The 15848-nt window shown below is 41.1% G+C and overlaps 1 protein-coding gene across 19 annotated transcripts in view; it reads right to left on the bottom strand.

The window, feature by feature from the left end:
• Window positions 1-15848, bottom strand: part of CLIP1 (CAP-Gly domain containing linker protein 1) — a 125531-nt gene that overhangs the window by 88672 nt on the left and 21011 nt on the right. For 17 of the 19 annotated variants that reach the window (XM_023241361.2, XM_023241360.2, XM_023241364.2 and 14 more), the window contains one exon: window positions 582-776. In XM_023241361.2, coding sequence (XP_023097129.2) covers window positions 582-666 — 85 coding nt within the window. In that variant the 5' untranslated portion in view covers window positions 667-776. Of the gene's footprint in view, window positions 1-581; window positions 777-6340; window positions 6476-13833; window positions 13881-15848 lie in introns of those variants that run through there. The other 2 variants (XM_045042010.1, XM_045042009.1) reach the window with 2 other exon arrangements.

Genomic DNA, 15848 nt, shown 5'->3' with positions numbered 1-15848 from the left:
GAGAGAGCAAACAGGGGAGGGGCAGAGAGAGAGGGAGAGAGAGAATCCCAAGCAGACTCCGTGCTGCCAGCACAGAGCCTGATGTGGGGCTTGAACTCACAAACCACAAGATCATGACCTGAGCCAAAACCAACAGTCACTTAACCAACTGAGCCACCCAAGTACCCCTAAATAAACTAAGTTACAAAAAAAAAAAAGACAACCTACAAGAAAAGTAAACTCTTTATTAAGATTTTTAGATATACAGGCACTTGGGTGGTTCAGTTAAGCATCCAACTTTGGCTCAGGTCATGATCTCACGGTTTATGAGTTTGAGCCCCTCATCGGGTTCTGCCTGGAGTCTGTTTCAGATTCTGTGTCTCCCTCTTTCTCTGCTCCTCCCCCACTCGCACTCTGTCTCTCTTTCAAAAATAAACATTAAAAAAAATTTTTTTTAAGATTTTTAGATATAAAATTCCAGGTCTTTTAATTAAACCTTTTTCAAATATTTTCAAGAATATGAAGTTTTATAATGCTGTCTTTTTAAAGTTTTCAAATAGGATTCTAATTGATTTCTACTAAGGGAAAACAGAAAGCCTTACCAGCAGCAGGTGTCTTCAAAGCTGTGCTTCCAGGTTTAAGGATCTTGGTAGGGGCCTTAAGCCCACTTGGTTTTAGCATACTCATTGTCCTTAGGATGTCAAAGCTATTTTTCCTTTGCCTGTTGCCACTATCTTGCCTCAACCATTGATATAACTATGGGTGTTTCTATGGCGAAGTCAGTCTCTGGGTTAAACCTGCAAAAGGAAAAATATAAACAGAATTTAGAATCTGTAGGAGGAAGAAAGTAGAAATAACGTATCATTTTTTTTTAATGTTTATTTATTTTTGAGAGAGAGAGACAGAATGCAAGCGGGTTAGGGGCAGAGAGAGGGAGACACAAAATCCGAAGCAGGCTCCAGGCTCTGAGCTGTCAGCACAGAACCAGATGCGGGGCTCTAACTAACTGTGAGATCATGACCTGAGCCGAAGTCAGACGCTCAACCGACTGAGCCACCCAGGCGCCCCGAAATAACATCTATTATTAAAGCAGTTTCACAAGCTAAACTTTTCTTTATACATGATGATACACTATCTCCACACGTAACCTAGAAAACTCTAGATAAAGACATGAAGATGCGGCTGAAATGGATTTAGAAGCAGTCTACCACCCTACAAACAAGTAGTCGAGCCTAGCAATACATTCATTTTTCTTTACCTAATATTACCAACTCAGTACAGTGCCTAAAATCCACACATCCACATAACAGGATTCAGAAAAATGTGAAAAAGGAAAAGAAGGGGGCTTTCAAATTTTTATTGCATTCATTTGTATATTGCTCAAGTTTTATGACCACAAGCTGGTATTAATGTACCTTTTTAAGTTCAACAGAATCATGCAAAGCTCAATACAAAACCATATACATGTCAAACTAGAAAGAGGTTCCAACTCTGTAAGAAAAAGCTGTATCCGGGAAGTGAAAGAAAATTGTTTTTGTCCTATCTACAGAGAAACACAATACACTTTTGATTTACTCCAGACCAGGTATGAAACTGCAATTTTGGGCCCAGGCAAAATAGGATCTTGTCTTATTCTAAGAGAGGAGAAAAACTTAGGAATTTAGGAATATGAGAAAAGATTTCTAGACATAACACCTAAAAACAGAATATGAGAAAAATGTTACTGACTCTCTTGTCAAATGATTGTTTTGCACTTTTCTCTCTGCTAGTAGAGCTGGGATGAGGAAGCACAGATGGATGTCACTCTGCCATTCTTTTTGTTTTGTTTTAATGTTTATTTATTTGAGAGAGAGAGAGAGAGCAAGTGGGGGAGGGGCGGAGAGAGAGGGAGACACAGAATCTGAAGCAGGCTCCGGGCTCTGAGCTGTCAGCACAGTGCCTGATATGGGGCTCAAACTCGTGAACTCTGAGATCATAACCTGAGAAGAAGTAGGCCACTCAACTGACTAAGCTACCCAGGCGCCCCTGCCAGTCTGTCTCTCTTACGAGCAATGACGAGCAGCAGCAAAAAATCTGGCCGGGATGTCAGAAGGGCCTGCTATGCCCCCTAGAGTGGACTGAACAGTGCCCACCCCTCCCCCACCCAGATATATCCATCTAGAACCTGTGAATGTGACCTTATTTGGAATAAGAGTCTTTGCAGATGTAATTCAGTTAAAGATCTTGAGATCATCCTGGGGATTACCTGGCTGGGCCCTAAACCCAATGACAAGTGTCCTTATTAGAGCAAGAGAGCACACCAAGAAGGCTACAAGAACATGGAGGCAGAGATTGCAGTGATGTGTCCAAAGCCAAGGAGGGCCGACAGCCACCAAAATCTCAGGGACGGGCACTGAAAGGAATGCTCCCTCAGAGCCTCCAGAAGGACCCAACACTATTGGCACATTCATTTCTGACTCCTGGCCTCCAGAACTGTGAGAGAACACATTTCTGTTGTTTTAAGCCACCCAGTTTGTGGTAATTTGTTACGGCAGCCCTAGGAAACGAATACAGCCATGTCAGCTTTTCTGTTCAAAGACAATCAGACCGGACAGAAATCAAACCAAGACAGTTGCCTCATTAGGCTCCATCTGCAGATTCCTCATGAATCTTGAAAGGGTCCAAAATGGTACAAGGTGTTTTTAATAATGTGAAAGGTAAATTGTGTGGCTTGAAGATTCTGATTAACAGAGTAAGAACCACTGTTTACTGGAAGACAATGATTGCCAATCTTGACTATTAATACAAAATTCCAGGACTCCTTTCTATAACCACCATCATCATCATCCCTGCCATCATGGTGGCAATGGGTGCGGGAGTCCATGTGCCAGGGTGGGGAGCTGATTCAGAGTCAGGTGTGAAGCCACCTGCTTTACTGTCAGACCCTCACCATACACAGCCTGTAAGTTTCAAGCAGATGTACTTGTTCTTGCTACTGCCTTAAGTGGAAGGGAATGGCTGAGTCCCCTCTAAGCTGAAAAAGACTACTGACATGTGCAGAGAATCTGAAGAGGGTGGGGACAGGCTAAGGTCAGAAACTGCCTGGTCCAACATCATAAGGTGAAAGGGTCAGGTAGGTGAGAACAGAACAGACAGAGCACAATGGTCTGGGGAAGTTATTACGATGGTAAGAAGAGAGCATGACGTGCTCCTTAAAATACTCCACTCAGGCAGAACAGTGAGTTCTTGGGCTCTGGTCAAGCACTCCTCCCTCAAGAGAGATTGTGAAAAACACCATAATCAGCAACTAGGAAGCCTCGGCCAATTTCAAACTTTGCAGCTCAACACCCTGAGCTCACAAAAATCTGAGCATCTACAAGCCACAGTCAAAAGAACAGAGCATGTGGTTATTAGGAACCTACATTTAGCTAGCTATAAACCCGAAGTCTAGACTTTGTGGCCTAACTGAATGCCTCTGCCTCTTGGTCCATACAAGTCATTTGAATCCCGAAGCAGGGAACTGTGACCAAGATATAACAAAGGAGAAAAGTCTAGTCTGTCTCGATAAAAAAATTAGTAACACCACCACCAATGCTGGGTTTTTTAATCTCCCAATTCAAGTTTCTTCTTCATGTATTATTAATGAATGGCAGGTCAGGCTTACTTCAAAAAAATCAATTCACTGAGAAACAAAAGATCAAAGTCTTGGTCATGGTACCTACAAATCGTAACGACCAAGAAGCAGCATCTCCATATAATGTTTCGAGGTCAGTGAATGTCACCTTAAAACTAATCACTTCCAAAATACATGCAAAAGAGAAAAAAAAAAAAAAGACATTCTTGACTCTCTAATATGCTGATGGTAGTTGAATTTCTGATTTTCGTGCTTACCGAATCTCAAGAGTTTTGGACCTAAAATAAGACAAACCACCCTTCTCCTCTGTACAAACCCTCCCAAAATGTACAAACCATAATACACACAGTATTATAATCTAGAAATAGTTTGTATGCGTATTATTATCCCACTTGAGGCTTACAATTCTATGGATCAACAATTACTGTCCTTTGGTAACAAATGAATCAATACCTCAGATTAACAGATGTATTTCCTCACTTGTTAATGACTGGCCACCTGAGGTCATTTGGCTGAGCGCAGAGATATGAACAGCAAGTAGGCCTGATTCCAGAATCCCAAGTTCTTTCCACTGAACCTAACATTCAAAGTTAGGAAGAACCGCACACCACAATTAAAAACATTAGGACTCAGTCTTACTAAGATGACGGACACGTGTAGAGGAGCAAGAGCGCCAAAAGCACAAAGATAACACTGAGTTACTTGCATCTCAAAATAACCTGGAAGGTAGGTGACCGGTTATCGATGGTTGTCCATTCATGGACAAAGAGAATGAAGGTCTGAGCAGTTAAGTGGCTTTCTCAAGGTCACTCAAAGAAGTGGTGGTGGCACTTTTGAGACCCTGTGCTTTGCCTAATAGATCAGCTCTCTGAAGGCAATCTTCCTCCAAGATAGTAATCCATTCATTCAACAAACATTTCCTGAGAAACTACTATGAAAAAGGCACTCTTCCATTTTCTCATGGGCCCATGCAAAAAGCAGGGAGACCTCTGGGAGGCTCAGAATGAAAGCTGAACACAAAAAATATTTGTCTTTAAGCAAGAAATGGGAGCTTACTGGGGAAATATAGCAGGAACGCCAAGCAGCAGAGTGAACATGAGATTTGCGGTCACAAACTTAAAACGAAACCAGTCTCCCTTTTCCTCTACTAACCTTTTCTTCCACTAACAAGCTTCTGCTCAGGCACAGGTACCAGAAAGGCGGGGAGCTAAGTTCACTCATAATCAAAATTTTGCCAGTTAAATTAAAATGGAAGGGAAAAACAAGGAGCGATTAAAAAGGGACAGGGATGGGGCGCCTGGGTGGCGCAGTCGGTTAAGCGTCCGACTTCAGCCAGGTCACGATCTCGCGGTCCGTGAGTTCAAGCCCCGTGTCAGGCTCTGGGCTGATGGCTCGGAGCCTGGAGCCTGTTTCCGATTCTGTGTCTCCCTCTCTCTCTGCCCCTCCCCTGTTCATGCTCTCTCTCTGTCCCAAAAATAAATAAACGTTGAAAAAAAAAATAGGCTAAAAAAAATAATAATAAAAAATAAAAAAAAAAATAAAAAGGGACAGGGAGGGATGCCTGGCTGGTTCAGTCAGCAGAGGATGCAACTCTTGATCTCAGGGTTGTGAGTTCAAGCCATATGTTGGGTGTAGAGATTACTTTTAAAAAATAAAATCTTTAGGGGCACGGGGGTGGCTCAGTCAGTTAAGCTTCTGACTTCAGCTCAGGTCATGATCTCATGGTTCATGGGTTCGAGCCCCATGTCGGGCTCTGTGCTGACAGCTCAGAGCCTGGAGCCTGCTTCACATTCTGTGTCTCCCCTCTCTCTATGCCCGTTCCCCGCTCGTACTCTGTCTCTGTCAAAAACGAATAAACGTTTAAAAAAATGAAAATATTTTTTAATTTAAAATAAATAAATCTTAAAAAAAAATGAGACAGGGAATCTGAGATGGGTGAAGGAAAGTGAAGATAGGGTAGTTCTGACAGCGAAAAGTAGTGAGGGATGAGACACCTCAACAGGATGGAGGGTGGTAATCACGAGGGTACCAGGTGCTTTAACGACATCCTGTTAAACTACAGATTCTGACTCAGCAGGTCTGGGATGGGGCCTCGGGGTCTGCTAACACTCCCAAGGGATACCAATGCTCCCTCCCCTTTGAGTCGAGAGATAAGAGGTGATGGTGAGAGTGAGAAGCTTCAAGGTTTTGACCAGGGAGATGGAACACAGTGGCCTGAGTGTGGAAGCGATTTTACAAAGGACCAGGGAGTCCACAGATAAAGGGAGTGGCGAAGTTAAAAGCATTCAGAGAGAGACTGAGGTCAGGGCAAGTCAGCTGCAGGGGTACACCAGGTGGGAGAAGAGCTGGGGCTTCTGAAGGTCTGAGAAGCAGTTTAGGCCAACAATCACACCAGCCTGGCCCTGAGTTACCCCCCTGAGGGCTACAGGGGAGGTGGGAGGCAGTCTTCAGAGGCAAGTGTCAGATAAGGCAAGGAGGGAAGGAGGCTGTTCACAGAAGAGGATGGGGACATAGGAGACTGATCATTACAACCTGAATTACAGAAGGTGAGTTCGAGTTTGGGAAGAAAAGAAGGAGTGAAGAATTGGGCTAAATGAGGTGAACCCAGAAGCACAGGAAGGGATAGTATGAAATTATCCGTCCTCCGCTGTAATGAAGAGGTAGTATGCTCTTGTGCACTCTCTCTCTCAAAATAAACAAACTAAAATTTTAAAAAATTTAAAAGAAATCCAACCCTTAAATACATGCCTTTTTAATACTCTGCAGGAACATGGCAAGTAGACAGGAAGCACCTCAGCTGTGCCCCACCGCGTCTCAAAGAAGAACTTGTACAACAGAGAAACGCGCTCAATTAGCCACTTCTTTAGGGAACACCTATTGTACCTGAAAAAAATGACTGGTCAACTATGGCTACTGAGGCTTGGGTAATCTGGCAGACATTCTCTTGAAAATGAACTATGTGACCCTGTCCCTTCAAGGAAGGGTTATCTTTGTTAACAAAGATAAATTTTACAGACTTCAAGCTGTATGAGAAGCTTGAAGTCATACTTCAAGACAGTATGGTACTGGCACAAAAACAGACAATCAACGGAACAGATCAATGGAACAGAATAGAGAACCCAAAAATGGACCTACAAGTGTATGGCCAACTAATCTTTGACAAAGCAGGAAATCTTGCCATTTGCAACTACATGGATGGAACTAGAGGGTATTACACTAAACGAAATTAGAGAGACAAATATCATGACTTCACTCATATGAGTACTTTGAGATAAAAAACAAATGAACATAAGGGAAGGGAAGCAAAAATAATATAAAAACAGGGAGGGGGACAAAACATAAGAGACTCTTAAATATGGAGAACAGGGGCGCCTGGGTGGCGCAGTCGGTTAAGCGTCCGACTTCAGCCAGGTCACGATCTCGCGGTCCCTGAGTTCGAGCCCTGCGTCGGGCTCTGGGCTGATGGCTCGGAGCCTGGAGCCTGTTTCCGATTCTGTGTCTCCCTCTCTCTCTGTCCCTCCCCCGTTCATGCTGTCTCTCTCTGTCCCAAAAATAAATAAACGTTGAAAAAAAAAAATTTTTTTTTTTAAATATGGAGAACAAACAGGATTACTGGAGGGGATGTGGAGGGGGGGATCGGCTAAATGGGTAGGGACATTAAGGAATCTACTTCTAAAATCATTGTTGGACTATATGCTAACTAACATGGATGTAAAATTACAAAAATAAATTAAATAAAATATAAGCACAGATTTAAAAAAAAAAACAAAGATAAATTCTAGGTATTCAAGAGAAACTTCAAATTTTGGAAAACATATCCTCCACTGTGGGCTTGACAGTTTCCCAATACTGAAGAATTCTCTGATGAAATCAACAGGATTAACAAATGTAATTTTTTGATATTATAATGAAATGTGCCAGAATATGGAAATGTGCCGTAACTCAGTGAATCAATCTTTTTCAACGGACAATGCATAATGTTACAAAATCACTCATGGGTAAAATATTCATTCAAAGCACAAATTAAACCAATGGACTGTTATGTAACAATAGAAGTTCATTCATATGGTTTCAGATTCCACTTTTAATAAACTACAACCTATCAAATTTTGGTAGAAGAAAATCCATAACTATCTGAAAATGCTCTTAAAAATACTCCTTTCCCTTCCTCTTCATCCGTTGAGGCCAATTTCCTTCATGTGCATCAACCAAAACGATTCACTACAGATCGAATGAGGAAGCAGCTGTCTCCTATTAAGCCGTCTTCTATTAAAGACAGATTTGCAAAAATGTAAAAACAATGCCATCTTCGTTCAAGTTTTTATTTTAGACAAAGTTACTCATTAAAAATTTATGTAACGTGTAATGGATTTCTAATTTCTGATGAAGTAATATTTCCAGCTTTAATTTCTAAATGGTATAAACATCAATAGATAAAACCTAAAGAAAAGCTCTCTGGACACCTCAATAATTTTTAAGAATGTAAAAGGGTCCTAAGGAAAAAAGTGTTGAGAACTGCTGTTCTATCCATTTGTGCTTTGTATTTAGAGTTGCAAAGGTTGAAAACCCCCATTCCCTAAGGGCTTCCAGAAGCATGTGCTTCTGGCTCAGATAGTCACAGATGCGGACGCCAAGTTAGCAAGTACAGTATTTACTACTGTATTACACTGGCACAGCGCTGTGCTGGTGGGTGAGTGATATAACTGAACTTAAAATTTGTGGGAAGACTTTACGTACACAATGCAAAAAGAACACAATTATCCATTAATATTGGGGTATTTATATATGTAAACCAGGCATTTCTCTAAGTTGGTTATCAGATGGAATGGTACTCCAAATTAGTTCTCAAAATGTGCAGCATCATCAGCATCACCTAGAAACTTATCAGGGCCCTCCCCCACCCCAGACTTACTGAAACAAACTCTGGGTGGGGGACCAGCTACTTGTATTTTTAGCCCTTCTGGTGATTCTGATGCTTACATTCAAGAACCACTCAATGCCGAACAATCGATAAAAGTCACCTGAGGTTCATTTTCTCAATTACATGCACACGAACCATCCACGTGTCCGATTCCCCAAATACCACTACAGAAGCCTCAGCGTTTCACTCCTCTGTGCTTTCGTTTCAGGTGGTTCACTCAGCCTTGAATGCCCTCTCCAAGTCTAGTTACCTCCATCTGCTGAAACCTTACACAAGGGCAGATTCAGGCACTCATCTGCCCCACAAACCCTTCTCCAATGCTCACCAATGAAAATGTGTAATTTCCTGTAGTACTGAATCTGTACCTCTTCCTAGCACCTGGCACACTAAGTTGTGTGTGTCGTCTATGCGCTCCACCAGACTTTTAGTCATTGTTATATTCCCCACAGTACTTTGTAAACAATGCTCACTAAAGAAAATGAATGAGGGGGGTGACTGGGTGGCTCAGTCGTTTGAGCATCCAACTTTGGCTCAGGTCATGATCTCGCAGTCCGTGAGTTCGAGCCCCGCATCAGGCTCTGTGCTGACAGCTCAGAGCCTGGAGCCTGCTTCAGATTCGGTGTCTCCTCTCTCTGCCCCTCCCCCACTTGTGCTCTGTCTCCCTCTGTCTCTCAAAAATAAATAAATGTAAAAAAAAAAAATTAAAGAAAAAAAGAAAATGAATGAGGGGCGCCTGGGTGGCTCAGTCGGTTGAGCGCCTGACTTTGGCTCAGGTCGTGATCTCACAGCTCTGTGGGTTCAAGCCCCACATTGGGCTCTGTGCTGACGGCTCAGAGCCTGAAGCCTGCTTCGGATTCTGTGTCTCCCTCTCTCTGCCCCTGACCCACTTGCATTCTGTCTCTGTCTCTCTCAAAAATAAATAAACATTAAAAAAAATTTTTTTAAAGAAAAAAAAAGAAAATGAATGAGGAAAATAGTCTTAATTGTTTCACTAATTCTACACGCACACCAGTCAGAGTGTATCAGTATTTTAAAAGATTATACTCGGTGCTTGCTACAGGTGACAGAAAAATACATGCATAGACCTAAACTCAAGGAGTTTATAATGTAGTTGGGAAGAAAAGACCCACATATATGAAAAATAACTAAGATTACAATGTAACTTACAAGAAATACCAAACCATGCAATGATCCTGGAAGTGTTTTTAGAAGATGGAAGGATAGAGTGGATTAAGGCAGAAAGAAAACGCTTCATGGCAAGGAAGGATTTCAGCAAGGGCTCAAAGGAAAGTAACAGCCTTGTACAGGTGTCAGCAGTCAGGATATTAAGAAGTTCCAGAGAAAAGACTTCAGAGGAGGAGAGGAAGGAGGAGGAAAGGTATAAAGCATGTGAGTAAAACACTGAGCAGCTTGGTTTGGCTAACATCAGAAGATTCTTGCAATAAATCAAGTTAGACAAGAGCTTTAGAATTCAATCAAAAAAATTTACTATGATCAGCTTTTACTTCAAGATTCTAGTGGTAGGAAATGAAAGATGTCTGGAGTTTCCTCTTAAACCCTAAATTTATTTCAGTTGTTCATTTCAGTGATCTTAACCTGGCTATCATTGTCAAGCAAAGATTTAAACCAAGGGTTGGCAGGCTTTTTCTCGTGGCATGCCAAGTCTTCACTCACTCAAACCGTGGGTACAAGTAACAGATGGGGGCTGCCGGGGGCAGGTCTTAAATTTCAGGAAGAGGAGCCATGAGCATCTGAAGTCAGTGGTCAAAATGGAAATACAGAGGAAGGTTCTCATCTCAAATCCTTCACATACATAACACCTTAGCAAGGATAAATTTGCAGGGGCTATAAAAATTAGATACCACTGAACATACATGACAACTCTGGCCTCTCTACTACTCTGCACGTATGGTAGGGCAGACCAGAAATCCCACGAACTACTTTGCCTTGATAATGTGAACATGAATAAAGGGAAACCTCACTAACATGGAGTCAGGAGGCCAGGAGGGGGAGTTCTCAAGCAGTATCAGTCACGAATTGTCAATGACCAATCCCAACACAATTGTCAACAGGAAAGAATCCTCAATTACAGGCCCCAACAGCATAAGATGTATACAGCATCTCCTCCAAGAAATTGACTACCTCACTCAGCCAATGAGGAACAGTCATGACCCTGAACTCTTGTCTTTCTCTGATGGACTCTTCTCAAAAACTTACCCTTCCCAACTTCCACCTTCTCCATAGAATAATGTGCTTACGGGGCGCCTGGGTGGCGCAGTCGGTTAAGCGTCCAACTTCAGCCAGGTCACGATCTCGCGGTCCGTGAGTTCGAGCCCCGCGTCAGGCTCTGGGCTGATGGCTCAGAGCCTGGAGCCTGTTTCCGATTCTGTGTCTCCCTCTCTCTCTGCCCCTCCCCTGTTCATGCTCTGTCTCTCTCTGTCCCAAAATAAATAAATAAACGTTGAAAAAAAAAAAAAAAAAGAATAACGTGCTTACTTTGTTGGACTGGCCTATGGTTTTTGCTACCGCCTGCTTATCTTGAATTGCAATTCTCTGCTATTCCAGAGTCAACTCATTTTTGCTGGTAAAATAACTGTTTTAACATTTTTAGAGTGTCTTACCATCAACTGTTCATGTTGGTCTGTAAGGCACACTGAAAGCTAAATGTTCTAGACGTACACTACCCAGGATGGTAGTCACTAGCCACATGTGCTGTTTAAACTTTAAATTCTTACAAAATGAAATAAAAATTCAGCTCCTCAGTAGCATCAGCCACATTTCAAGTGCTCAATAACCACAGTGCAACATATACAACAATTTCTACCATGCCAGAAAGTTCTATTGAACAGCACTGTTCTAGAACCTCCTCCATCCAGGAAGGATCTCCATGTCAAATGTAATCACTTGAGTAAATTTTAAGGTTATCTCAATAATACTGCTTTGGCCAAAAGTATCCTTGACTCCTCTTTTAGAATTAACTTCAGAGACAGTTTGTTGTTGTACTTTATCGGTGACCCAAAGTGGTAATGACCACTCAATCTCTCAAAGCTCTTCATTGGACTTGACTCTAAAACACTACTGGCTGTTTCCAAAATTTGAATTAAAAAAAAAAAAAAAACTTTAAAATATGATGTGCAAAAAAATAATAAAATAAGATGTGCAACTACTTAACATAGCAAAAATGTATCCAAGGCACACAGACAATTCCAAGAGTTCCCAGCATTATTAATGGCTCTATCACTGTAATAAATGAACAACACTTCCCTAGATGACAAAACCTAAGTTCTGGTGTACTTTTTTCATTTATTTATTTATTTAAGTAATCTCTACACTCAACATGGGGCTCAAACTCATGACCCTGAGATCAAGAGCCACATTCTCCACCGACTGAACCAGACAGGAGCCCCTTTTTTCATTTTTTAAAATATTTATTTACTTACAGAGAGAGAGGGAGAGGGAGAACCCCAGGCAGGCTCCACACTGTCGGTATAGGGCCCAAAACAGGGCTCAATCCCACAAACCATGAGATCATGACCTGAGCCAAAAACAAGAGTTGGATGCTCACCCAGAAATGGACCCACAAACATATGGCCAACTAATCTTTGACAAAGCAGGAAAGAATATGCAATGGAATAAAGACAGTCTCTTCAGCAAATGGTGTTGGGAAAACTGGACAGCGACATGCAGAAAAATGAACCTGGACCACTTTCTTACACCTTACACAAAAATAAACTCAAAATGGATGAAAGACCTAAACATAAGACAGGAAGCCATCAAAATCCTCAAGGAGAAAGCAGGCAAAAAGCTGTTTAACCTCAGCCGCAGCAACTTCTTACTCAACATGTCTCCAGAGGCAAGGGAAACAAAAGCAAAACTGAACTATGGGACCTCATCAAAATAAAAAGCTTCTTCACAGGAAGGAAACCATCAGCAAAACTAAAAGGCAACCGGCAGAATGGGAGAAGATATTTGCAAATGACTAATAAAGGATTAGTAACCAAACTCTATACAGAACTTCTCAAACTCAACACCCAAAAAACAAATAATCAATCCAGTGAAGAAATGGGCAAAAGTCATGAATAGACATTCCTCCAAGGAAGACATCCAGATGGCCAAATGACACATGAAAAAATGCTCAACATCCATCATCAGAGAAACACGCACCAAAACCACAATGAGATACCACCTCACACCTGTCAGAATGGCTAACATTAACAACTCAGGCAACAAAAGATGTTGGTGAGGATGCAGAGAAAGAGGAACTCTTTTGCACTGCTGGTAGGAAGGCAAACTGGTGCAGCCACTCTGGAAAACTGTGTGGAGGTTCCTCAAAAAACTAAAAATAGAACTGCCCTATGACCCAGCAAGTGCACTACTAGGTATTTACCCAAGGGATACAAGTATGCTGTTTCGAAGGGGCGCATGCACCTCAATGTTTATAGCAGCGCTATCAACAATAGTCCAAGTATGGAAAGGGCCCAAATGTCCATCGATGGATGAATGGATAAAGATATATACACAACACATAATATATATAATGGAGTATTACTAGGCAATCAAAAAGAATGAAATCTTGCCATCTGCAACTATGTGGATGGAACTGGAGGGTATTATGCTAAGTGAAATTAGTCAGAGAAAGACAAATATCAAATGACTTCACTCATATGAGGACTTTAAGGTAAAAAAAAAAATGAACATAAGGGAAGAGAAGCAAAAATAATATAAAAACAGGGAGGGGGACAAAACATAAGACACTCTTAAATATAGAGAACAAACAGAGGGTTACTGGGGGGGGTTATGGGGGGGTGGGCTAAATGGGTAAGGGGCATTAAGGAATCTACTCCTAAAAACATTGTTGCACTATATGCTAACTAACTTGGATATAAATTTAAAACTAGTTTTTTTTTTTTTTTTTTAAAGTAGGGATGGGAGACCTAAAACTGATCCAAATCACCTGAATTTATAAATAAAAAAAAGAGTTGGATGTTCAACTGAGGCACCCAGGTGCCCCATTTTTAAAGCCAGTCACATTACTTATAATCTCACTTGCCAAACCATAATACTGCAACAGACTATACACTAACCCCCACAACCCTATATTTACATCATTGACTAATGCCATAGTTCCAGTATTTTTTCAAGCGAAGAACCATTTGTAAAATACTTATCGCTAAAACTCGCTTCTGAACAAAGATAGCTACTATTTTGCTAGTACATTCTCAAATGGGAGATGCGGGGAGGGATCCAGGACACATAGATGGTTCGGGGGCACCAACTCTTCTGGCTCTCTTCTCATTAAAAGGTTTACATTTCACTTAACTGGAAGCTTTGTTGCTAAACATCAACAGGAGAGGACCAGGGCTTTTTCTTTTCCCTGTGTAACCTACGGGTTTATTTTGAGAGACAAAAAAAAAAAAAAAAAAAAAGTCAGGCCTCAAGCAACAATTTTGAAGTAGATTAATATCCTAGTTCGTGATTTAACTCTGAGATCTGACCTAAAGTACAAATTTTAAAAGGACGAGATATTTATTTCAGGGAAACAAATAACCTTAGAAGACTTATCCTCTTTCGTATTTCCCAAAAAGAAGTGTGTTTTGCACGTTTTGAGAATGTCAGCTTTACTCCAAGTTAGTATTCCAGAAAGTAGAAATACTCTCCTCCACCCAACAAAAAAATGTGGTCTACCCTCTGGGAAATCAAGATTTGGTACACATTTGTTTAGTGTGTTAGATGTTAGATACTGGAAAAGATCAGCACCTAGGGAAGTTCCAAGTGATTAGGATAATGCCAGTACATAGTAAGCACCAAAACAGCTATTATTTCTAAGAATCCAAGCACCCCACTTTCCTATCAGATAGAATTTCTCTTGCTACAACACAGTATTTTAACAGGAAATTACATAAATGTCAGTCTTTCATTCTGAACAGATTTCCAGAAATGGTGGTTACAGTTCAAAACAACACCCTTCTCAAAATATAGAACAATAAGCTTACTGTACTTTTTTTTAAACAGAGAGCATTTTTTAAATGTTTGTTTATTTTTGAGAGAGACAATACACATGCTACTGGGGGAGGGCCAGAGAGAAAGGGGGACAGAAGATTCCAAGTAGGCTCTGCGCTGACAGCAATGAGCTGGATTCGGGGCTAGAATTCACAAACCATGAGATCATGACCTGAAGAAATCAGACGCTCAGCTGACTGAGCCACCCAGGTGCCCCTGCAGTTACTCCTTTTAATAAGCTATCTCTGCCTCATAAAAACATCCAGATAAAGATAAAAATTGCTTTTAGGAAAAAAACCAGTGGGTTAATTACCAAGACCTTGGAAAGAAGAAAAATCAAAATAAAAACATGACTAATCAATTCCAAGGTTGGAAGTGAAACCAGAGCCATCTAACACTATGCAAAGCACAATGAGCAAGTACTGTTCCAAGTGCCCCAGGAAACTACCAAACTGCCATTGTAAGATACCTCCGGGGTCACTCCCCCTCTGCTATGACTGACCCACTACCATTCAGACCCCACCTGGATAACCCTTCCATGAAAGAGATCTTGCAGAGGGAATAGGAATTCAAAAAAGATTCAGGGTGCCAGGTGGCTTGGTCAGTTAAGCATCAGGTCATGATCTCATGGTTCTTGGGTTTGAGCACCATGTCAGGGTCTCTGCTCTCAGTGCAGAACCTGCTTTGGATCCTATGTCTCCCTCTCTCTCTGCCCCTCCCCCATTCGTTCTCTCTCTCTCAAAAATAAATTTTAAAAAAGTTTTTTAATCAAATATTCAGTTCCATTCTCCCTGCATAAGAATATATCTTGAAAACACAGAAATATTTGTAATAACAAAAACTAATCTAAAGCAGTTAAATGTCCCTGTAGCTAAAATTTACTTCAAATTTGCAGTTTCAAGTTTCTATAACCTATGTTTACAGGATGGCTCATTTCTAAGAAGCTGTCTCAAAGACGTCCCAGTTAAAGAGAGACATTTGAAAGGGAACACACCTAGAGGACCCATAAAGGGCTCCTAGTCTCAAAGAAAGTCAATGTTTTAAGACTGTAAGTCCCACATGTTTAAGAAAATTGGGACATATGGCTGTTACAGAGGGAAATACATAGGACAACACTTTAAATAGAAATCTACTTCAAAAAATGTGATGTTGAGTCTAATACCGACATGCTTTGCAAGAGGACAAAGCAGTAACAAAAATTTTTTTGATTGCCTAATAATCTCTCAACATGGCTAACAGAATCAAAGTTAGAAGAGTCCCAATACCTACTTTAAAAAAGATGGGAGGGTTAATTTATCAAGTGCTTGCACCTACTATATAGGAAGAACGGGTTTT

This window comes from Felis catus, chromosome D3 (assembly GCF_018350175.1).
Source record: "Felis catus isolate Fca126 chromosome D3, F.catus_Fca126_mat1.0, whole genome shotgun sequence".
Classification (NCBI taxonomy): Eukaryota; Metazoa; Chordata; class Mammalia; order Carnivora; family Felidae; genus Felis; species Felis catus.
This window is presented reverse-complemented; position numbering and strand designations above follow the sequence as displayed.